The 25,083-nt window shown below is 43.2% G+C and overlaps 2 protein-coding genes across 3 annotated transcripts in view; one reads left to right on the forward strand and one right to left on the reverse strand.

Moving 5' to 3' along the window:
- The window catches only part of fam222ba (family with sequence similarity 222 member Ba), a 48,705-nt gene extending 37,084 nt beyond the window's left edge, over positions 1-11,621 (forward strand). For both annotated transcript variants that reach the window (XM_078548290.1, XM_078548291.1), the window contains exon 2: positions 10,137-11,621. In XM_078548290.1, the coding sequence (XP_078404416.1) occupies positions 10,154-11,476 (1,323 nt within the window). In that variant the 5' untranslated portion in view covers positions 10,137-10,153 and the 3' untranslated portion in view covers positions 11,477-11,621. The remainder of the gene's footprint in view (positions 1-10,136) is intronic.
- An 8,687-nt stretch (positions 11,622-20,308) lies between these two features.
- Positions 20,309-25,083, reverse strand: part of LOC144684448 (transient receptor potential cation channel subfamily V member 3-like) — a 34,290-nt gene continuing 29,515 nt past the window's right edge. The window contains exons 13-15 of the mRNA XM_078548238.1: positions 22,946-23,043; positions 21,871-21,947; positions 20,309-21,010 (exon numbers count right to left, since the gene is read on the reverse strand). Of these exons, the coding sequence (XP_078404364.1) occupies positions 20,724-21,010; positions 21,871-21,947; positions 22,946-23,043 (462 nt within the window). The 3' untranslated portion in view covers positions 20,309-20,723. The remainder of the gene's footprint in view (positions 21,011-21,870; positions 21,948-22,945; positions 23,044-25,083) is intronic.

Here is a 25,083-nt window from a genome sequence, read left to right on the forward strand (position 1 = left end):
TGATTGATTGCCATGTTTATTAAAAAGGCTTTGAACTTCACATTAACAGTGTTTAAAATGACTTCCTCTGTTGCAACATGGAGTGGTCAGTCCAGCAGCGTGTGGCAGTGTCCTATCAGGGTGTTCAGTCCCATCCCAATATAAAACATTGAGCAAAGAGTCTGGTGGCAAGTGACTGTGACAAAGCTGGTTGGATTCAGAAAGTATCAGCATCCTAAATGGGTCAGTGGATTTGTTATAAGGATGCATTGTTTCCTTTTGGCCCATTTAGACAGGAAGTGGGGGCTATCCAGCTGAAAGAGGATATGAATTCTTTCTGGGCAAGCACAACATAGAATTAACTTTGTGTGCAGAGGTCAATTGATCATTAGTTTCACATGTGAAATAGTTGAACGTCTTTTAATTAACTAGGAATATGTTGAGATCTTGTTGGAAGTATTTCGGACAGAACCACTTGTGAGCCTTTGTGTTGAGATGCCTCCATGGTCTTGCTGTACTTTTTACCTCTGCATCCTTCTCCAGCTGTATGTCCTGGCACACACATTGTCCTTGATTCTATGCTCTGTGTCTTCACCACCCCTCTCCCCCAATCATTCCTACATCAGTGGCAGAGTATGGTTATCAGATCTAACAACACCACTGCTCTGTTCCTAACAGCACCACCGACTGATCTGCGCCTTCTGCAACCCCCCCCATCTCCCCACCTCCTTTTTCTCACCCCCCTTCAACCCAGCCTTGTCTTGCCTCTGCTTATCTTACATTTTGGACTCTGCTTTCAGTCACTTCCAGTAGCTCTCCCACTTCCTGCTCCACATCTCCAATCTCTTGTACATAGCATCATGGAACATTTGATGAACATGAAAATCAAGTAAGAGAGATTTGCATTTCTATAGCTTCTTTCATGGCCCACAGGACATCTAAAGCGCTGTACAGCCAATGAAGTACTTTTTGAAGTCTAGTCACTTGTAATGTAGAGAATATGGCATCCAATTGGCCCACAAACAGCAATGTGTAATGTAACAGCCTGTTTGTGTGATGTTGGTTGAGTGTTTTGCCAGGACACTGAGGCAAACTCACCTGTTCTTCAAAATAGTGGCTGTGGGATCTTTTGCATCAGCTTGAGTGGGCAGGCGATGCCTCACTTGCCGTCTCATCTAAAAGATGGCACCTTCAAAAATACAGGATTCCATCACTGCATAGGAGTGTCAACTTTGATTTGTGTGCTCGTGACTTGAACCTTCTGACTCAGAGGTGTGAATGCTACCCACTGAGCCAGGGCTGACAGTGTCAGTGGTGCTGAGTGGGTGTGTCAAATCTTTCATGTTAAGGAAGATGAGCTGTGTTTTGTCCATTCACTCCCAAATTTTGAAACTACACTGGTTTTACTTTCTACAGTGAATGCAGCATTGAAGCTGGCAAGCAGAAACCAGCCCCAGCATAAAACCCTGGGGCAGTTTTCACCAGCAGCAATTTGGGCTGGACAGGATGTTTGCCTGACCAAGATTTTTAAGGTTGTATTTAAGAAGGAAATGGGTGTAAATTGAGTCTGCTTCATAACTGATTGCCAGTTTAGAGGGTTATCCAACAAAAGCTTGCTGACAAATGTCTTGTGCAATCAGTGCTTTTGTTTCTATTGTTTCAATGAGTAGTGAATGGGTGTAAATTGTTTAACACTCCCTCCAGTGTGGTAAAGGGATATTGAGTTTCTGTGCTAATTTTTGACAATTCCAACACCTGTTGCTGGTAGAAATGCAGAACTACATACAAATTAGGAGCAGGAGTGGGACACTTGGTCCCTCAATCCTGCTTCACCATTCAATAAATTCATGGCTGATCTGAATGTAATCTCAACCCCACATTCCTGCCTACACCCCCAATAATCTCTCACACCCCCCCCTTGTTAATTAAGAATCTATCTAGCCCTGCCTTAAAAATATTCAGACTCTGCTTCCACTGCCTTTTGAGGAGGAGAGTACCAAAGACTCCCTACCCTCCAGAGAAAAAAATTCTCATCTGTCTTAAGTGAGCGACCCCTTATTTTTAAACAGCAACCCCCTAGCTCTAGATTCTCCCACAAGAGGAAACATCCTCTCCATATCCACCCTGTCAAGTCTCCTCAGGATCTTACGTTTCGATCAAGTCACCTCTTACTGTTCTAAATTCCAGTGGATATAAGCCTAACCTGTCCATAAGGCAACCCATCCATTCCTGGTATTAGTTCAGTAAACGTTCTCTGAATTGCTTCTAACACATTTACATCTGTCTTTAAGGAGACCAGCACTGTTTACACTACTTCAGATGTGGTTTCACCAATGCCCTGTACAATTGAAGCATAACCTCCCCACTTTTGTAGTAATTCCCCTCGCAATAAATGATAACATTCTATTAGCTTTCCTAATTTTCTGCTGTACCTTTTGTGATTCATACACAAGACCACCCGGACCCCTTTGAAACTCTGAGTTCTGCAATCCCTCACCATTTAGATAATATTTTTCATTATCTTGCCAAAAAGTAAAAATTTCACATTTGTCCTTGTTATGCTGCATTTGCCAGATCTTTGCCCATTCACTTAACCTATCTATGTCACCTTGTAGCCTCCTTGTATCCCCTTCACAATTTACTATCTTACCTATCTTTGTTGTCAGCAAATTTAGCAGCCATTCCTTTGGTCCCTTCATCCAAGTCGTTTATATAAATTGTAAAAAATTTAGGCCCCAGCACTGATCCTGATGCTGAGCAAGTCGTGGATAGCACATTTAGCGAGGTGGTCACACCGCAGGTGAAGATTACACAGGCAAAAAGGGAATGGGTGACCATCAGGGACAGTAAATGACTCAAGAAGGTAGTGCAGGAGTCCCCTGTGGTCATCCCCCTCTCTAACAGATATAGCGCTTTGGATACTGTTGTGGGGTGGTGGTGGGGGTGGGGATGGCCTCTCAGGAAAGCAGCAACAGCCAAGTTCACGGCGCCGTGGGTGGCTCTGCTGCTCAGAGGGGCGGGAGGGGCAGGGCTATAGTGATATGGGGATTCAATAGTTAGGGGCACAGACAGACGCTTCTGTGGCCGCAAATGTGAATCAAGGATGGTATGTTGCCTCCCTGGTGCCAGGATGACACGGAGCGGCTGCAAGACGTTCTGGGGAGGGAAGGTAAACAGCCAGTGGTCATGGTACGCATTGGTACCAACGACATAGGTAAACTAAGGGATGAGGACCTGCAAACTCAGTACAGGAAGTTAGGAGATAAATTAAAATGTAGGACTTCAAATATAGTAATCTCAGGATTACTCCCAGTTCCACATGCTAGCGAGAGCAGGAATAAGAGGATAGATCAAATGAACATGTGGCTGGAGAGATGGTGTAGCCGGGAGGGATTCAGATTCTTGAGGCACTGGGACCGGTTCTGGGGAAGGTGGGACCTGTACAAACCGGACGGCTGCACCCAGGCAGAGCTGGGACCAGTGTCCTTGCGGGGGCTTTTGCTAGTTCTGTTGGGGAGTATTTAAACTAGTGTTGCAGAGGGATGGGATCCCAGGAGTAGGATCAGATAGGTCAGATTCAGATCAGAAAAATGGAGGTAGAACATTAGCCAGGGACGTTGTGATAGACATGGAGTTACAGGAGAAGCAAAGTTTACAAAGTATCCAGCAAGGGAAACTGACGGGGTTAAACTGTTTATACTTCAATGCAAGTAGTATTACAAACAAGATAGATGAGTTAAGGGCACAGGTAGACACATGGCAGCAGGATGTCATTGCTATAACAGAGACCTGGCTAAAGGAGGGACAAAACTGGCAGCTTAATATCCCTGCATATAGAGTCTTCAGACACAATAGAGTAGTAGATAAAAAAGGAGTGGGGGGGTAGCACTAATGGTTAAAGAATCAATTCCAGTTGTGAGAAGGGATGATAAACTAAATGGGTCAACAAACGAGGCTTTATGGATTGAGCTTAGAAATAAAAAAGGGGCAGTCACACTACTGGGAGTATACTACAGAGCCCCAAATAGTGAAAGGGGGATAGAAGAACAAATATGTAGGCAAATTTCTGCTTGTAAGAACAAGAGGGCAATAATAGGAGACTTCAACTATCCTAATATCAACTGGGATTCAAACAATATAAGGGGCACTGAGGGAGAAAAATTCATGCAGTGTGTCCAGGAAAATTTTTTCAACCAATTAGTGACAAACCCAACGAGAGGACATGCAATTCTAGACCTAGACTTGGGGAATGGAGAAGGGCAAGTGGGTGAAGTGACAGTTGGCGACCATATCGGGGACAGTGATCACAATTCAGTTAGATTTAGCATTACCAAGGAAAAGGACAGAGATAAGGCAGGAGTAAAAGTCTTGAACTGGGGGAAGGCAAATTTTGCAGAAATGAGAAGGGACTTGGTTGAGGTGGACTGGACAGCACTGCTGGAGGATAAAACTGTGGAAAACCAGTGGGAAGCACTAAAAAGTGAGATCCTAATTGTACAAAGTAGACATGTCCCCTACAAAAGTAAGAGTGGTACTGCCAAATCTAGACTCCCCTGGCTGTCTAGAGGAATACAGGAGAAGATCAAACAGAAAAAGAAAGCATACGATAGGCACCAAGAACTAAGCGCTGCAGATAGCCTAGACGAATGTGGGAAGTGCAGGGATGAAGTAAAAAAGGAAATAAGGAAATCAAAGAGAGGGCATGAAAAAAGATTAGCATGTAAAGTTAAAGATAACCCAAAGATGTTTTACCAATACATTAATGCTAAAAGGTTAGTTAAGGAAAAAGTGGGACCTATCAGAGATGAAGATGGAAACTTGTGTGTAGATGCAGAGGCTGTGGGAAGGGTTCTGAATGAATATTTTGTCCCCGTGTTTACAAAGGAAAGGGAGGATGTAGGTATAGTAGTCCAGAAGGAACACTGCGAGATATTGGACGGGATAGTCATAAAGAGAGAGGAAGTACTCGAAGGGTTGTAATCCTTGAAAGTTGATAAGTTACCAGGGCCGGATGGATTGTTTCTGAGGCTGCTGAAGGAAGTCAGGGAGGAGATAGCAGATGCTCTGAGGATGATTTTCCAATCTTCACTAGATACAGGGGAGGTACCGGAGGACTGGAGAAATGCAAACTTAGTTCCATTGTTTAAAAAGGGATCAAAGGAAATGCAAACAATTATAGGCCAGTTAGCCTTACATCGGTGGTGAGCAAATTAGTAGAATCAATCTTGAGAGATAGGATTAACTGTCATGTGGAAAGGCATGGACTATCAGGGATGGTCAGCATGGATTTGTTAAAGAAAAGTCTTGCCTCACAAATTTGATTGAAGTGACAAGAAGGGTTGATGAAGGCAGTGCAGGGATGTTGTGTACATGGATTTTAGTAAGGCATTTGACAAGGTCCCACATGGCAGATGGATCAGGAAAGTAAAAGCCCATGGGATTCAGGGTAATGTGGCAAACTGGAGAAAAGGTTGGCTTTGTAACAGGAAACAAAGGGTAATGGTCGATGGATGCCCTTGCGAATGGAAAGTTGTCTCAAGTGGTGTTCCACAGGGCTCGGTGTTGGGACCCTTGCTGTTTGTGTTATATATTAACGATTTGGACATGAACATGGGGGGCACGATTGGGAAATTTGCAGATGACACAGATTGGCCGAGTAGTGGATAGTGTAGAGGATAGCCATAATCTCCAAAACGATATAGATGGGTTGGTGGAGTGGGCGGTAAAGTGGCAGATGGATCTTAACATAGAGAAGTGTGAGGTCATACATTTAGGGAGGTCAAACAGTTACAGGGATTACAAAATAAATGGGAATATACTAAGAGGGGTAGATGAAGTGAGAGATCTTGGCGTACAAGTACACAGGCCCCTGAAGGCAGCAGTTCAAGTAGATAAGGTTGTAAAGAAGGCATATGGAATGCTCTCCTTCATTGGCAGAGGTATAGAATATAAAAGTAAGGATATAATGTTGGAATTGTATAAAACACTGGTGAGGCCACAACTGGAGTATTGTGTGCAGTTCTGGTCACCACATTACAGGAAGGATGTAATAGCTCTGGAGAGAGTGCAGAGAAGGTTTACAAGGATGTTTGCCAGGGTTAGAAAAGTGTAGCTACGAGGAGAGATTGGATAGGTTGGGGCTATTTTCCTTAGAGCAAAGAAGGCTGAGAGGTGACTTGATTGAGGTGTACAAAATTATGAGGGGAATAGATAGTGGACAGGATAATATTGTTTCCCTTGATGGAGAATTCTAGAACCAGGGGACATAGATTCAAGATAAGTGGTAGAAGGTGTAGGGTAGTTTACACAGAGGGTAGTGGGTGTCTGGAATTCGCTGCTCAAGTTGGTGGTAGAGGCAGAAACTTCAAACTCTTTAGGTGCAGATCCAGGTACTTTTTAAAGTGCTGTAAGCTGCAGGGCTATGGGCCAGGTGCAGGAGGGTGGGATTAGAAAGGGCATCTGGGTGTCCTCGGGCTGGCATGGACAAGATGGGCCGAATGGCCGTCTCCTGTGCTGTAACTTTTCTATGGTTCTGTGAACCCTGTGGCACACCACTTGTGACATCCTGCCAACCAGAAAAAGACCCATTTATGTCAACTCTGGCAAGCTAACAGGAAGCAATCTATCCATGCCAATATGTTACCCCCTGCACCACAGCTTTTATTTTCTGCTAACCTTTGATTTGGCACCTTATCAAATGCCTTCTGGAAATCTAAGTACAGTATATCCACCAGTTCCCCTTTTATCCACAGCACACATGACTCCTTCAGAGAATTCCAATAAATTGGTTAAACATGATTTCCCTTCTACAAAATCATGCTGACTCTGCCTGATTGCCTTTAGTCCCCTGCTATGACATGTTTAATAGCTTCTAACACCTTCCCAATGACAGATGTTAGGTTAACTGACCTATAGTTTTCTGCTTTCTGTCTCCCTCCCTTTTTGAATAAGAGTTACATTTGCTATTTTCCAATCTTTCCAGCCCCAACAATTTGCTCAATACCACTTCCCTGGTGATTGTAATTTTCCCAAGTTCCTCCCTCCCTTCCATTTCCTGATTTACAGCTATTTCCAGGATGTTACTTGTGTCCTCTATATAGTGAAGACCGAAGCAAAATACTTGTTTAATTCATCTGCTGTCTCGCTACTTTCCATTATCAGTTCCACAGACAGGCTCCTCCAGGGCTTTTAATCAACTGAAGCCTGAATGAGCTCAGGACTCCTTGTTAAGTGGAGGTATGTAAATTCCATCCCAAATCGCTTTTGCCACTATGCTCAAGAGGGTTAGCTTGAGTAAAGTGTGTGTGTCCTAGTTAATTCTGTGCTGCACCTCTTCTTTTGTTATCAAGTTGTTAGATAGGAAATATACCCCGGCTATGTCTCAAACATTTGTGAAACATGATGATGATTAGTGTGATATCTTTGTATTAGGTTCATTCGAACTGCAAGTGCACAGCAGAAAGTACATTTCATAGGTTTTTGTCCATCCAAACTGAAGAGTTGCCTGGAGAGAACATTTTTGTATTGTATAACACTAGCATGAAATATTGGTGATGGTATTAATGGGAGCAAGTTTGAAATGACTTGAGAATGCTTGGAAAAGGAGGCTTCTCCCAATGGCTCAATATTTATGCTCTTAGGAACTGCTTGAATTGTTAGGGCTGAAATTATTTTCTTCTTAATGCTGGGAGCTGTGGCATTCATTTTGCAAGTCTTTCATTCCACAGATGTAGCAGTTGAGGTGTGTTTCCATGAAAATCCTTTGATCTTTCAGTCACTTTTAAATAAACCATTTCAGACTTTCCCTGGGGGATCTCAACCTGTTTAGATTCAGTTTCCATTGTCTGTTTTATTTAAGGCACTTTTATTGAAGCGCTGATACTGGCACTCCAGGGGAAACTGAAGATTTCTCAGTGTCACTTTTCCCCCTTTTTACCATGCCAATACATTCTGGTTAAAGGATTGCTAAAAAATAAAGGGTGCCTGGTTTGTTTTTTTGGACCCCTCCGTCACCACCCCCCTGCCCACTGTCAGAAGATTTAGTCACCTCTATCTTAAGCGCATGTTTCATCTCCTTTTCATTCTCTGCCTCTAACATTGATAACATGTTGTCAGGGTACCTATTTAATCAGGATTCTATCTTATGATGAGCAGCCTGTTGCCCTTTGAGGTGATGTTGGGAAGGGTTTAAATCTACCCTAAAATGTCAGTTTTATTCTCATTCTAAACTAGTGCAGATGGCCCTCCTGCCAGAATTAGGGGGAACTTCTACTTTGGAACTGGTAGAGGCAGGAACCTTTATGCTCTGTATGGCTCAGTAGTATGCCAGCCTGTCTGCTTGCCCTCTTACTGGCAGTTAATGTTCTAATTGGGGTAGTGAAGTTGGAGATTTCTCTAGAGTTATGAGATTGTCCTCTTTCAGTATGTTGCTCTGGTTTTTAATTTCCATTTTGCTCAGTCTTCGTAATACTGCGGAGTCATGCAAGTAAAGACTCTCCATGTCACTAATTCTCAAAGCAGTCCATGAAACAAAGCATGCAGTTTAAGTGCTTCAGGGCAGTTACATTATCAGAGTATGAATAATCAGATTAAAGCATTGCACACAGTAGTACAATGTTCATGGATCAAACACTTTAACTCTGAACTGTGTTGCTAATGGCTTATTGTGGGTTCCATTTGTGCTGTTATCATGCCTCAGATATGAGTATTGCAAGCCAATCTTGCCTCTCCAGCATGAATCTTTAAAGCTGAAACTTCATGAGCAGTATATGGAGTATTTTAACTCCTCACGACAGGCTGACGCCAGCAGTACTTGCGCTGCAGCCTGAACTGCTGCTTTTAATTGACTGTACTCTGGAGCGAATGCTTCTCATTGCACCTCTCTGTCACTGATCAGGAGGTCATTTCACCTCAGAAAAATTTCCTGTCTCACTGTGTCCTCCTGTGTTAATTGTTTTAAGACTTCATTCACACAAATCCCTAGATATTGATGGGGCAGAACTTTGGTGTTAAGAATATGCTAGAGGGAGGATCATTAAATGAGCTTGGCTGCACAATAAGAGACTGAAATAAAAATCTCTAGCTGAATGTGGCTAAGGGTCTGAAGCACAGCATGAGAAGCTAATAGAGGAATTGGTTTTTGAACACAATGTTCACGTGCTTATCCATAGCACTGGAGGACTCAATATTCTCCTTCCAGTGACCTAGGTGGGGACAGGAGGCATTATCTAGTTTATTAAATAATCTGACTAGTAATTGCTACTGTTCGGATGATTTTGCCAATTTCTTCTGGAGAAGAAAATTCTAAGGGTTTTTAACTTTCGAACCACAGTTTTTTCCCCCCAGCTCTCCACCTCCCCACCCCCACCCCCCCCACCCCCCACAACCCCTCTTAAAATCGAAGAACCAATCGCTGCATTGAGGCATCATGATGTTGAAAAGATTGCCTAAATTGGGGTGTATTGATCTGGCGACTCCAAGCTCTGGCTTTGAAGCTGTTCAGATTATAGGAGGAAGGGAAAACTGAGTTAACTGAGTTTAAGTTTCACAGTTGAGGACCTAAGAGAGATGCAGGAGTTGAACTTTAATTTCAAGCCTCTGAGGATCTAGGAAAGAGTTTGCAGGGTGCTGCTGCAGAGATTATTGGAGATGGTGAGGGCAAGAATGTTGATGAATGAATTGAGGATGAAGCTTTAATTGTAAAGAGGGACTGGGATTAATATCACTCCTTTTATGGCCTAGGGTCAGCTGAGGTGTAATGTAGGATGGCAACCGTTTTAGCACCTGACAGTGGAGATGGGGCCTCTGGCAATACAACACTCCCTCAATGTGGCACTGGAGTGTCAGCTTGGATTATGGGCTCAGAACTTTCTGACTCTGGCATGAGTGTAACCAACTGAGCTATAGCTAACACCGTGTAACGTAAAACACCTCTTTACTTCAGAGTCTGATTCTGCCAGGTTTTCACTTTGACGTCTTGCGAAGGTTAAAATCATCTGCTTTGACTTTTGGAGGGGGGAAGTTATTGAAATGCTGTTCTCCCGATAGCTTCGCTTGTAACCTAATAGCCAGAGCAAGCTAAATGATGGTACGTAAACACTGAGGAGTGACCCTCTTGATCTTCTATGTCACTTATCTATCTTTATTTTCATTCATAGGGGAAAATACACAGAAGATGAGATCAGCACAGTACCCAACCCCAGCAGAATTGGATGCGTATGCTAAGAAAGTTGCCAACAATCCACTGACTATAAAAATCTTCCCAAATAGTGTCAAAGTACCACAAAGGAAACACCTCCGTCGTACGGTGAACGGTTTGGATACTTCGGGCCAGCGATTCAGCCCTTACCCTTCTCAGGCCAGTTCACATCGTGGTTTACTCGCGATCGTCAAGCTGCCCACGAGAAGGATTGTGAAAGACTTTGACGGAACCCGCGCGAGGTTGCTGCCGGATATGAACCCCCCGTCTGCTCCGTACGCTGCACCTAGCACTTTATCCCACCCCCAAAACATGCTGCTGCAACCGGGTTTACATGGATACCGGAAGATGCGCCCAGACGGGGATGCCCCTCCCAACGTCACGGTGTCTACCTCAACCATTCCGCTCTCCATGGCTGCTAACCTGCAGCAGAATAGGCCCTCTGACTTGAACAGCATTGTGCACCAGATATACCAGATGTGCCAGGCCAGCGCGGGCCTTACCACTACCTCAGTCTGTGAGGGACAGATCGCCAACCCCAGCCCCATCAGCCGTAATGTGCTGATCCATGCCAGCACCCGGGTGTCTGGCCACGGTGTGCCGGGTCACCTGCCTCCCTGCATTGTAAATCCGGGTGACCCAACCATCACCATGACGGCCATTGCCCCTGGCGGTGTTGCCATGGGCAATATGAACAGGATGCAAGCAGCCTACCAGAATGACATAGATTCTGCCACATGGCATCAGCACCAATTGGCACAGTTGCAACATCTGACCAGAGACACTGCTGGCACAGGGCATCCCAACAAGCTCCACAGAGAGATTTCTGGAGCTGGATTCACCAGCAAGACATTGAGTTACCCTGCCGAGCTGTGCCTGGGCCAGCCTTACAACCTGAAGGTTCCTGGGGATAAATTGTCGCCATCGCCCCCGGTCAACGGAATCCAGGGGGCTTTGCCATACTCCAACGGGCAGTACTTCCAGCCAATATGGAACAACATCCTTCCGACTCCCAACAGCGACAGCTCCGGGTCCCAGGACCTGGGGATGGTGTTTCATGGAGGAGCCTCGGGCCCAGTGGACTGCGTGGCGGGGACTCACTTTCGAGCTGGAGCTGGTTCCTCCAGCCAAACGAATGTCCTGCAGACCGTGGACTATCTGGGTGGGGACTACCAGAACTCCTGCTTTAGGGACCAGACTATGGGGATGCTGGGGAAGGTCCACAGGCCCTCCGTCAGCCGAGGCCCAGAACCAAATCTTAATCAGAATAGTCATATTCACCACCATGTGTACAGATGAGCTGGGTTCAAGTAACTGTGGTGCTCTAGTCAGTCTTAACAGCAATTTTGGATCATATTATTTGTGTTAATGCCTTTTGATTGCCAAACTTGTCAGTGATTGTTTTTTTTTAATTTTGCTTTGGAGAAATGATTCTTGCAAACCATTTTTTTCTCGTCCTTTTTTGTGAGGAAAAATATTTCATGAGATTGAAGCCTGTGTGTCTAGCCACCACCTTGATGTGTGATTAGAAACCGGCTTCAGTGACAGGATTGGAGGGGGGAAAGAATGCAAAATAGATGCAATCTTGCAAAAACATCTGCAGTGCCAGAATCTTTGATTTGAAGTGAGGTGTGAAAAGCTGATGGCAGCTGTTGAATTATCTGGCAAGTGTCCACACATCACTCACTAGCACTAGCAGGGTTTAGTGTAAAACTGCACAATTGTCCCCATTAGTAGCTCGCGAGAGAAATGTAGGAGCCCCATTATACCACTTTACAGCACGTCAGCATATTTATCTGAATTTTCTTTTGCATCCACTGTACTGTTTTCCTACCAGCAAGTTGTGGTGATGTGGCTTCTGCTTAACAATTTTAGTGGTTTCCCCCACCCCCTCCCTTATCCCACTTGTACTGCTGGCTTGTAGCAGGCTCTGTAATCTCTGAACTGCAGAGCTCTGTTTAACCCTGATGGATGATCCATTTGCAGAGCTGTCACCAAGAGGGAAAATGTTCAGTGTGATATTTATGATCCAAGAAGTGACAGATTGAAAACTCATTTAAATCTGCAGAGCTGTTTATTTTTTTTCTCTGCAATGTAGATCAAAATAGGCTATAGTTTCAAAGCAAAATGACGAACTGTCACTGCAGATGACAGTGCAGTCTGGGTTTTATGGTAATTTATTTTAAGGCCTTTTGTGCTCTCCTTTCACCCTCTGTATCTTTCTGTTTCTCCTCCCTCTCTTTCATTTTCTTTCAGGGAGAGGGAGAATTGAAGGCCAAGTGAAAGAAATAAGAGCCTGTGGACTCAGCAGTGAAGGGCAGTTATAAGTTGAAATGCTAACTTCCTCTCTCATGGACCAGTCACACTGACAAGCTCCCTTTGACCAACCATAGTTCAGTGGAGAAGGTTGTGCATGTGGGTTTTTTTATTTTGGGTGGGCGGGGGGGTGGTGGTGCAGTGAGTGACCCACCCCAGGGTGCCTTTTATGTAAAGCGCACACATTGCCGAGAATGATGGGTGTTAGATGTTTGAAAAGGCAGCTTCTTGGTTATTTGCATCAGGTTATGCAGTGTTTGCTGTCGAGTCAGTATTTCTGAAATCCCTGCGTTTATGGTCCATAGAGAGTGGCATGCACTATCCCCATTAACCCTTAGTGCTGTAAATATTTTAGGTTTTTGTTAACGCCCAGTTATCCATCCTACTGAGAAGTGTAGTATGGAGAGTTAGAGCAATCCTGCTGAATCATAAGAGGTGTGCTGTGACCCATCATCACCATGAAAACTGTCAGAGTTCTTGCAGTCTGCTCATAAAGCCCCTCTCCTTGCTCCCTGCTTTATTGACCTTTGTTGGTTTGCCATCGTGTAATATCGTGCCTTCAAAAATCTGCAGTGCTTGGGGTGGCTGAGAGGAGACATCTTTTGACTTCCACCAGGTATGTTTGTAATAAAAGTGACCATGAAGCTTTCATTGTTAATCCAGCTGGTTCACGAGTGTCCTTTTGGGGACAGAAGCCTGTTGCCTTTACTTGGTCTGGGCTTGTATGCAACTTCAGTTCCACGCCAATGTAGTGGCCTAACAAGTTGCTCAATTGCATCACAAATTGCCACAAAGAAGGCAGTGTTTCAGGAAGAAGGAAGCCTGACTGCAGCTTCTCGGGGTAAATGAGGATGGACAATAAATGCTGGACTTGCCAGTGATGTCCACATTAAAAGAATGATTTTAAAAAAAAAGAAACTAGCAAATGCACAATGAATTGTTTAAACTCAAAATCCATGCACTGAATCAGTCAGCAACAGATTGTGCAGTTAAGTCTTCCTTTAGATGAGGCTGTCCTAAATTCATGAATCCTCCTCGATGGCAAATGAACTGGAGAAACCACCAGGTGCAGAGGCCCTGTGTTTGAGTCCCAGAATGTTTTGCTGATCACTGCAGTTGACTTTATTGTCCTGGGGCAGCTGTTCTCAGCAGATTTCCGCTCCCAGTTGCTCTCTAATGACCACCACCTGGGTTAGTCCTTGTGGATGTTGAATGTTTCAGTTGCATCAGTGATGCCCTACACAGTCAAATCACATGGCACTTCCTGTCAGGGCCAACACTGGGGAAGTAACTACTGGGGAGAAGGTGCCAGAGGAATGTTAACACCAATGCATTCAGAGCTGAATATAAGTTGGAGGAAATTGAGAAGAATCCTTTTTAAATGCTCAAATCACAAGGAGCTCTTAACTGCAAAAACTGAAAATGGTATTTGATTTTGCCTCTCCACTCCCTCGACATTAAATGGGTGATTCTGGATAATCCATTTATACAGCTGCTATTTCTGGTCATCAGAGGGAGACCTATCCTTGGAATACATGTTATAAATTCCATGTCCATGCGATACTTTATTCCTCATCACTGGTCTGCCTGGAAGGCTTAAAGTAGTAATTTCCACTGGTGGTCCTTAATAAACAAAATGAATTTTAATTGCAGACAAGTTTGGCAACAAATGCATTAAATGCATTCTTATTTTTCTCTTCAATACACTGGCTGAATATTGCTATACTACTGTAACTTTAAAAAAATTAAGTGTAATTCTGTATGAATGTTGCCTGTTAGTGAGGGTCCGAGTAGCAGCAGTTGTGTACGAGCGATGCCATTGACACCTGCAAGTCATTGGTCGGTCTCTCTCAAGCCCATTGAAAAGCCTTAAGTCTTTGCTCTCTTCAGAGCTGTTATAATGGTTTGAAATTAGAAAGCTGGCATTGTTTTCAGCACAAAGCTACTGTTGGATAGCAACAATCATTCTCGAGTGGTTCTCTTAACCAACAAAATAATTAGATTTGGAATATTTTGTTCAATAGTTCAGGGTTGTAACAGGTTCTGCTGCGCCCCCCCCCCCCCTCCTCTTTTTCAAGGCTTCAAAGCTTTACTGATGTTGACTCGTTCTGCGATAAATGTTGTGTGATTGGAGTCACTATTTGATAAGCTTGGTCAGGTTAGTACTGTGTGTCAATGCTGCCGGACAAACACTGAAATGGTGCCTGTTTATGCTTGCATTTAAAGGTGCACTTCACAATGTTTGCAGATGGTGGCTGTTCATCAACTGTGCAGCACATTCCTGTTTATTATCTTCTTTGCCCTGACTCTTATCCCCTCTCACAACCACCCCTCAACTCCAACCCAAACACCTCGGTAAAGGAAATAATGAAAATTTATCCTAAAGCATTTTTGAACTCTTGTGCGATGCGTGAGCATTGTGGGGGGGCGGTGTGGTGAAGAAACAATTTCATAAACTTTGAAAGATTATATTAATAACCACCTTACTTGTTTTGGGGGTTCTTATTTTTGTATCTGCATGTTGGAGAAGCCAGGGCTTCTGATTATCACTAAGAACTAATGGAGCTTCTGTTTTCACCCCCTGCACCCAAATAATTCAATCTGATAAATCATGACTACGATTGTTGAACTTCAACTCTGATACAATATTGCTCTCTCCACCAGCTGGTTTGTGTTCAGAACAGAATTAATGGGGATTCATTTTCTAGCTGGGAGACTTTTAAGACCTTTTATGATGGTTGAAATGGTCGAATATCTGGTTAGCCGTTAGATTTCAGTGTTGTCACTACATTTCAGTATCAAGTAACGTTCTCTGAAATTTTCTTATGTTCATCACATAACAGCGCAATGACAGATTATGCCTTTCTGAATTTTAGTTGTGGCTGATGAGTATTTTGAGCTGTGTAACGGTAGGTGAAGTACTGGTATGTACGGGTCTGTCACTGGTTTTAGTGGCAAGTTAAGAGTGTTCCCTTTCTTATGTCCCCGTGGCATCAATATGCTAAATCAGCATGGCAAGAGCACCGAAATGGCTGTGTTCTTTGGATGTGGTAGTCAGCAGGGCTGAGATTTGAGCAGGAGCAGTTTTGTCTCAGAAAAGCAGTACTTTTTTTTGGACAAGTGGCCAGTGTAAGATCACTGCATCACACACCTTGGGGGTGGCAAGGGGGGGTGCCTCACAGCACATCGAGAGAGTTAGACTTGTCATGCTTGACAGAAGAACTGTGTCCTATTAATTGACTTCTAGCACAGATAGGTGTAGTGATGACTATTGTGGTTTAATGTATGGCCTTGCTGTGGAAATCGATTTTATTCCAGATGAAAAGTATTTTACAGCGTTTACAGGTTGTGACCTACTGAAGCAGCTTAACTGCCATCCAGTGTTTTTAATTTTCAACTAAGAAGCTTTAGTAATGGATTTTAAAATTAGTTTGTAGATGGTATACAGTGGAAGAGTGTTGTGATAATTCCTGTCTCCAGGAATTGCTGTCTCTTGGTATTCCTTTCATTGTGTGTCCGACATGTTACACACTCAATGGTAACTTTCCTCTGAGGCTTTTTCTCTCTCTGATTTTGAATATCTGCAAAGATGCCGTGCTGTGTTGTCACCAGGATTTTTAACATGCGCTGGAAACGTGAAATCTTCATGTAGCAACATTGCAAATATTTCTCCATGGATTCCAGTAAAGATAAGCAAAAGTCCTGTGAAGTTACAAGTAATCTGCCAACTTGAACTGTGAAGAGAGCAGTGGAATGAGCTTCCAGATATTGTCCTGGCAAGCTTGAGTGTTCCGAGCTAGTGCTGACAATTTATAGGGCTGTTACTGTGGAGGCAGAAGCAGTTTGAGGTGATGCAACGAAGTGTGTCAACGTCTAAGTGTATTTATTTAATGTATTTTTGCTAGTTTAAGGTTTCCAATGACCATACTGGAATGGGACCCGTGCCTGTTCCGATAATTTGAGGAGCTTTAAAGTGTTTGTTTTAAAAGTCCTAATTCTAAATAAACACTTGGTGTTTTTTCTTTTTGCTTACAATGTGAAAAGGGTGCCTCCACAGAGCTTGGCTTAATTTATTTGCTGCAATTGCTCACTGTGGAGGAGACTGCTGCTGTATTCCTTAAAAACAAAAAGATAAATATAAGCTGCTTTTATATGTGCTACGGGTAAACTTAATCCATCTGCAGGAGACATTGCAGTTGATGGAGTTGCTATTGAAAAACTACACCTGATGGGCACCAAGGTAGGGATAGAATGCGTTTGGAGCAGGAGCCGCAGTGATATATGCCCAGGTGGATGATTGCATTTCTAGGTGGACTTAAATGGACAAGACTGGAGCCTAAAACCTGTAGTGACAGTGCCAATATCTGAAGCAGAGCCACTATTGAGAGAACCCTTACTTGAGGGGAGGCAACACCTTTCCCGTTAAGAATTTGTACCCAAGTTTCATGAATAATCTATCATGTTCTTTTTTACAGACATGTTTGTAGGAAGTACTTGAGTTCCATTAACTTTTTAAGTGTATCTGTGTAAACTCTGTATCCTTCAGACATGTGCTGCCCACCCTCACCAGCCCAGCTCCCCCTCGTACAGTCTGGTATCACCTCCCGCATTGAGTTGCTGACCACAGAGCCACTGGCTTTTTTAAAAAAAAAACATCTACTGATGTAACTTTTGTTCTGTTTTGCTAGTGGCTGATCTTGTAGAACAGTATGTGTTCTTTGGGTTGGGGATTATGTCGTCCAAATGACCTAAGCAAATCCAACTTGCCCGTGACCACCTGGTTATTGGACCGCCGTATCCGTTGGGTTTTTAAAGCCTATCCCACTTAGGATGCTATAGTTGGTAGAAGTTTATCAGAATTGTTTTAAATAACTGATATATTTACCAGCACCTCCCACCCTGGTTTGCTTTTTCTGTCCTTCATGCTGAGAGCCCTGTATACACATTCTCGTATCTCTGCCCTTCACACTGTCCTTGTCAGCTCAGTGCAGAGGATGTAGATTGTAGATTTCTAGGTAACCCTGTTGTTAGCAGAGAGGAGCAACTTGAGCATGCAGGTGGTGGTGTGTCTCTTTCTGACCCCTCCCCAGCCTCCAAGTGGCAATGCTATTCATCATGCTGGACCAAGAAACTTGCCAATATATTGACAATTTGAATGACCCATTGAAGCTCTGTACAAGACTCAACACTATTGCTGGAGGCTGAACCAGTATTAATTAACAGGAGTGTGATTGTAGAGTATCCATTTCTTGCTTCATTGCTAGGAGCAAGTGAATCTAAACTAAGACACACCTTTTGTTCTTTCATGGAATGTGGGTGTCGCTGGCAAGGGTGCTTGTAAGGGTAGAGTGAAACAACATCTATACCTTAGTGAATATGTCCCCTATCAGCAGCCATCTGGTGTCTTGTTTGGGTAAATGGTCACTTGTCTGATATTGATGTATGGAACTTCATAATTTATGACTGGACTCCGTGATTTTAAAAAAAAAAATCAAGAGGGTTTAAAAACCTATAACTTTCCTTCCACGCAGAGAAAGCTCAACACTAACTGGTTGGTGTGTGTTTTTCAATGTTTTCAAAGATGGAAATGTGGATGGTGAGCAGTTCTTGCTGTTGGAGGATATATCAAATTCAGTATGAAAACGCTGTATACTATTGTAGAACTACGTTTTGATGAAGAATAAAAAAATTTGCACATCTAAATTAAAAAAGCTCGATTGTTGAGATTTCCTCTTTTTAAAAGCTGCTGCAGTTCATGGGACCGTTGGAGATGGGATTGACTTCTTGCAACTGGCAGTGATCTGGAGCTGGACTTCTACGTTAGAGGCTGGAGTATGAATGTGCAGTTTGGGGAATATTTTAAAAGTACTTTGAGGATGGGCGAGAGAGAGCCCATGAGGGTATGGATAGTGCACAAGCTGTGAAACAGGAGGGATTGATGAGACAAATGATCTTGTCTGCATTTTTATGAAGGACTGTAGTCTGCAACATTTAACATGTCTGCTCTGACCTTGGAGTTTTTGTTCCCAACATTCTCTCATTTCAGATTTCTAACACTTTTTTTTTCTCCCTATGTTTTCAGAATGTTTACTTGGTGAGGGAGGCAGAATGGGAGGGTTGGTAAATTGTGGTAATTGTGTTGGTAAAGCACTGGGTTTACAGGATTATACAGTAATTGTACTGTTAATTATATAAAACATGAAAAGCATTAACTGCACACACAGCTTCCCAAGTTTAGAACATTTGGGGCCACATAAACAAGTTGTGGTGTATAGATAACTGGAGGGCAATGGGAAGTGGGAGTGTTGTAGATCTGTAGAAGTGCTGGATGATGAATAAAGTTTCTTGTCCCTTGAAGGGGCTAAATCATCCTGGAGCTATGCGGGCTGGGCAGATCTCTTAAATGGCCAATCTTTTGTGAGCACGCTGCTCATGCAATCTGACATGAATCTTCTCTCAATGTCCCTAAACTTGTACTTTCCAGTAGCGATGACAATCAGGAACTCTAGCTAACTTCCTCTCCCCTGTCCCAGTGAGTTTGAAACAAGTGCCAGTGCCTCCTTTTGAGAGCAACACAGATCAGGGCTGGATATAATATTTTGCTGGACAGTGTGGCTCAGTACTGAATGTGGCAGTACTTGTATGCACCACAACAACCAGGGATAATTTAACTGAGTTGAAATTATAGCATATAATTTGCTTTTGTTACAACCAAGATGGGAGCAGTGCACTGTCTCTAATTCCACCACTCCATGGGTCACAACATATATTTAAATAATTTCTTAAGCTCGCTATATGGCCAAATATGTGCTTAACCTATAAATATCAGAATGACCACGCAATGCCCGGGTTTCTTCAATAAAAAATGAAAGTCTGGTTTTATAATAAACTAATTGTCAAGTAGAAGGCAAAGGTTATTAACATGCAGTATGAAATATGGAAGTATAATTATACTTTCTAAATACCCTAACACACACCCCCAAAAAATAAAATAATTCTGCCAAAAAGTTCAAGGGAAAAGGATAGATGATGGAGTCATTGAAATAGTGTCTGGTTGGTGTCTGGATACTGGGGGTCTGCGAAAAAATCGACGGCTCTTGCACTACTCTTCAGGTGGACTTTGTGGAAAACTTGCAGTCGGACAATTTCAGAACCAAGTGACTTTGGAGCAACTTTTATTCATGTTTTGCTTTTGGCTGGATCTGGAGCTTCAGAAACTGTTGTTTTCTCCCCAAAGCCAAAAAACAGCCTCCCCACTTTTAAACACAGTTTTTCAGGCATGTTTTTTTTTTCAAAGCCGTGAACCACCGTGTGATCCTGTTGTCCAGGGTCAAGAGGTTTACAGCTTTAAAACTACTCAATTACCTTTTCTGGCATGAATACTGTCTTTTCCAGGAACAGCAGCTACCAGAGTCCTCGCATTAACCCTTTAAGGGACAGTGTCTTTTTTTAAAAAAGTCTTCCAGAATGTTCAGTCCTTGAACCGTTTTGTGATTTAAGCATTTGACACTTTTAAAATCATTAAACCTCACCCCATAAGCACTGAGCTCAATTGTGTAAGTTAAATGCTATCAAATGAGAAATATGTAATGGTTCAGCTCATCCATCCTACACAGTGAGGGGAAAAATAAACTTGCAGTTATTCAGTGCTTTGGCTTGTCTCTAAAGCATATTGACAATGAGCTGGAATCATAGAGCACAGAAGGAGGCCAGTCAGCCTATGTCAGCTCTTAGAATGTCCCTCTTTGCTCTTTCCCCAGAGTTCTCTTCAAGTAGACATCCAGTTGCTTTTTGAATGTTACCATTGAATCCACTTCCGCTACCATTTCAGACAGCAGATTCCAGATCATAACTTTTTTTTATTTTAAATGAGGTGTTACAATTAGCATGCAGTCAATTGTGGCAAGTATTCCACAGAGCACACAAGTATAGTATGTTGTTTTTGGGTGTGGTATTTGAGGAGGAATGTTGGCCAGAATGCTGGGAGAACTGCTAGCTGTTTGAATAATGCCCTTGGATCTTGCACACCTTGCTGAACAGACAGCCTCTGCTTAATGTCTCTTTTGGTAGTTGACAGTAAGGCACTTCCTCAGTACTGAACTGGAAGTGTCAGTTTGGAACATGTGCTCAAGTCACTGAAATGGAGCTCGAATTCATGACCACCTGGCTATCAACTGAAGCTGATACTGATGTGAGATCAGATAGGTGGCACCTTACCAGCATAAACAAGTTAAATCATTGTGTCTCTGCTTTGCTTGACCTCGCTGTCTGTTTCATCGCAATCTATGGTCCCCAACATTGGTGGCATATCTTGTTCAGAAACCATCATCACCTCTGATTGTAGGTCCGTCTGCCTTATCTTGCTGTTCACTGTATCTGGGAAGCCAAGGTTTAGTTTTCTTTTGCCCCAGATGTTCAGTCGATTTTTGTGTGTATTTTTTCTTAATCTTCTGTGAAGGATTTTTCTTGGTAGCAACATGCTATGTGTTTCATTTGGGTTTTCCGAAATATTTCCATCTAGAAAACAAATACATAATGTAACTTTTTACTTGGTCTCTGATAAGCCAGTATATTTTGGTCATAGTGGAGGAAATTTTGACATACTGGAAAAATAGATTTGCATTTATATAGCACCTTAGAATGTCTCTAAAGCATATCTCATAAAATGAGCTAGAATTAGAATCAAACAGCACAGAAGATGGTCATTTGCAATATTGTGCCTGTGCCGGCACTTTGAAAGAGTCATCGAATTAGTTTCGCTCACCTACTCTTTCTCCATAGCCCTGCAAATTTTCGCTTTTAAGTATTTATCCAATTCCCTTTGCAAGTTACTATTGAATTTGCTTTCACAGCGCATTCGAGATCATAGCCCCCACCCTGCCCCAGTTCTTTTGTCAATTATCTTATATCTGTGACTTCCAGTTACTGGCCCTCTGACCAGTGGAAACAATTTCTGCTCATCAAGACACTTCATAAATTTGAGCATCTCTTAAATCCCCCTTATCCTTCTCTGTTCTAAGGAGAACAATCCCAGTTTCCCCAAGCTCCCCGTGTGACTCGAGTCCCTCATTCCTGGAATCATCCCAGTAAATCATCTCTGCACCCCTCCAAGGCATTAACATCCTTCCAAAAGTGTGGTGCCTAGAATTGTACATCGTATTTACAGGTGAGGCCAAACCATTGTTTTATACAGGTTTAACATAACCTTGTTTTTGTACTCTCTGCCTCCTACTGATAAAGCAAAGTTCCCTTCTCAGCTTGATAAACGTTCTTAAACAACTGTGGATATAGAATTATGTACTCAAGTGTTTCATTGAATGTGGCTTGATCAGCATGATCAATTGGTGTTGGTCAGATCGCTGACCCTAACTATTTACCTTGCTCCTCTTCTCCCGGGTCTTCATGGATACGAGCTAAACTGGTGTTCCACTTTGTCCAGTTAACTTCATTAATCCTGATTTGAGAAATGATAAATTTAAAAGTAAACCAACCGGATGCTTAAAAAACCAGTTTGAGTTGTTTTGGTATGGGAGCAGCTCTGGCTCATTTGGTAGCAATCTGGCCTTGGAGTAGGTTCAAGTCTTGCTCCAGGGACTTGAGCACAAAAATCTAGGCTGACACTCTGGGTTCAGTACTGAGGGAGTGCTGCACTGCCTGAGATGCTGTCTTTTGGATGAGATGTTAAACCGAGGCTTTGTCTACATTATTTCGAAGAGCAGTGGAGCTCTCCCTAGTCTCCCAGCCAATGTGTGTCTGTTAAGTTACATCACTTAAAAACAGATTATCTGGCTAGTCTCACATTGATGTTTGTGGGAGCTTGCTGTGTGCAAGTTGGCTGTTGTGTTTCCTACATTACAGGACTGACAACACAGTATTTTGTTGGCTATGCAGTGCTTTGAGCGTCCTGAAGTTGTGAAATGCACTGTTCCTTTATTGTTGCTGGATCAAAGTCTTGGAATACCGACCTAACTGCACTGGGGAGTGCACCTTCACCACACGGACTGCAGTAGTTCAAGAAGGTAGCTCGCCACCACCTTCTAGAGGGCAACTAGTGATGGACGATAGAATGTAGGCCTTTTTAAGCCACACCCATATATCCTGAGAATTTAAAAGACTTTTTCACCCAGTTCTAACAGCATTTTTCTACAGCTCTCCCAAATTCACCACCCTCTCCCTCCAATGGTATTCTTACTCCTTGAGGGTATGGAAAATGAGAACCGTTTCACTGCTGTAGGAAGGATTGCTCCATCCTGGATGGTATAGAGCTACTTGTGTTGAAGCTGCACCCATCCAAGCAAGTGGCGTGCATTTGATCACACTCCTGATTTGTCTCTTCTAGATGGTGAACAGACTTTGAGAAGGCTCAAAACTGCCCTCAAGAAATTCAATGCACCTGAAATGATACATTTCTGATTGTGGTGATGTGCTATATAAATAGATATCTCATTTTACCTGATGTATCTCTTGCCATTAATTTTTTTTCCCAGTTGAAATTTCTTCTTCAGACACTTTGGCAAATACTTCTCCAAATTTAGAATGGTTCTTGCTCTCTTTGGATCAATTTGGTCATTGAGAGAAAGGAACAAAAAATAATTACAAAGTCAGCTTCCTGTGTTTATCTAACAAGCAGAACCAGCCATGTCACGTTAAATATTTGGATCTGTTCTAGCCTATAAGGAGTTCTTGGTAACCAAGTAGTACAGTAATGTTGAAACTGAACTGGATCAACCATATAAATACTGAGGCTACAAGAGCAACTCACCTGAGCGAGTAACAAAACTCCTGACTACTACTATCCACAAGGCACAAGTCAGGAGTGTGATGGAATACTCTCCATTTGCCTAGATGAGTGTGGCTCCAACAACACTTAAGAAGCTTAACATCAACCAGGACAAAGCAACCCGCTTGTTTGGCACCCCATTCACCACCTTAAACATTCATTCATTCCACCATTGGTGCACAGTGACAAGCAGTGTGCACCATCTACACAGTGCACTGCAGCAACTTGCCAAGCCTCTTTTCACAGCACCTTCCAAACCTATGACCGCACCCCCCTACAATCTAGAAGGACAAGGGCAGCAGATGCATCGGGATACCATCACCTGCAAGTTCCCCTGCAGGCTACACTCTCTCCTGACTTGGAACTATTTTGCTGTTCCTTCACTTGCTGGGTCAAAATCCTGGAACTCCCCCTTAAGCACTGTGGATGTACTTAGAGTGCATAGACTGCAGCAGTTCAAGCAGGTGGCTCACCACCATCACCTCGGAAGCAATTAGGGATGGGCAATAAATCGGTGACACTTGTCCTATGAAAAAATTTATTTAAAGTTTGGTTGTTACTTGGCAACACTTCTTCCCAAAAGTCATCCCATCAATGCAGCTTTTGAGTTGGCTTATAAAAATTATTTTTACAAATAAGTAATCTGGTCACTAAATCTTCTATTTCCTTGATTATTTGGCTTCTCGTGAAGTTGTTAATGGCTTAAATCATTAGTTAATGGTGCAGCAACAAAGCAACCTGAGCTTAAGGATCAAACTTAAAATCTAATGAGTCTGCTCTGTTTCACTGTATGGGGGTTAATGTCTGTCAGCTCCCACGATGGCTGAGTAGGTAAATACACTGCCTGGTCTGACAGTCACGCAAACACTCGGGCGGGGCGGGGGGGGGGCGTTGGTCCTCACTCAGCCCTGGATCACCTGACCTGAAGGTCCCAGGTCTGGTGTTGATCTAAGCTACTTTACCTGATCACAGTCAAGGTGTTGGAAGGGAGACGAGAAGCTTTGGTGCCCTTGGGTTGGGGGTAAGGAAACTTGGCTGTAATTCCCAGTCCTGATCGTTGCACTTTGATCCCTACTGGAAGTGCAGGGACTTTGAGAAAGGACTAGATCTGATTCTGCTATGATAACTTCCCTATGGTCAATAAGCCTGGTAATGTTTACTGTTCAGGCCCACGCATTTTTTTTTTAATGGGTCCATGGGATGTGGGTTTTGCTAGCAAGGTTGGCATTTATTGGCCATCCATATTTGTCATCTTGAACCCCTACACCCACAGTATTGTTGGAGAGGGAGTTCCAGAACTTTGAGCCAATGACAATGAAGGTGCAGTGATACAGTTCAAAGTCAAGATGGTGTGTGTCTTGGAGGGCAGCTTGCAGTGGTAGTGTTCCCATGCACCTGCTACCGTTGTAGAGGTCACTGGTTGAGGGAACAAAGAATGGCCACTCGAATGAGGTACTGGGGAGGAACTGCTGCCTGCAGTATGAGGCAGTGCCTTCAGGGCAACAGGTGTGGATGTTCGTGAGGTTAACATACAAATTAGGAGCAGGAGTAGGCCACTTGGCTCCTCGAGCCTGCTTTGCCATTCAATAAGACCGTGGCTGATCTAATTACAACCTCAACCTACATTCCACCTACCCTGATTAACCTTTCGCCCCCTTGCTTATCAAGAATCTATCTAGCTTAATCTTTGAATATTTTTAAGGCAGCTTCCACTGCCTTTTGAGGAAGAGAGTTCCAAAGACAATCCGCAGAAGAAAAATTCTGACCTCTGTCTTAAATGAGTGACCCTTTATTTTTAAACAGTGACCAC

Source organism: Cetorhinus maximus, chromosome 9 (assembly GCF_964194155.1).
Source record: "Cetorhinus maximus chromosome 9, sCetMax3.hap1.1, whole genome shotgun sequence".
In the NCBI taxonomy this organism is placed as follows: domain Eukaryota; kingdom Metazoa; phylum Chordata; class Chondrichthyes; order Lamniformes; family Cetorhinidae; genus Cetorhinus; species Cetorhinus maximus.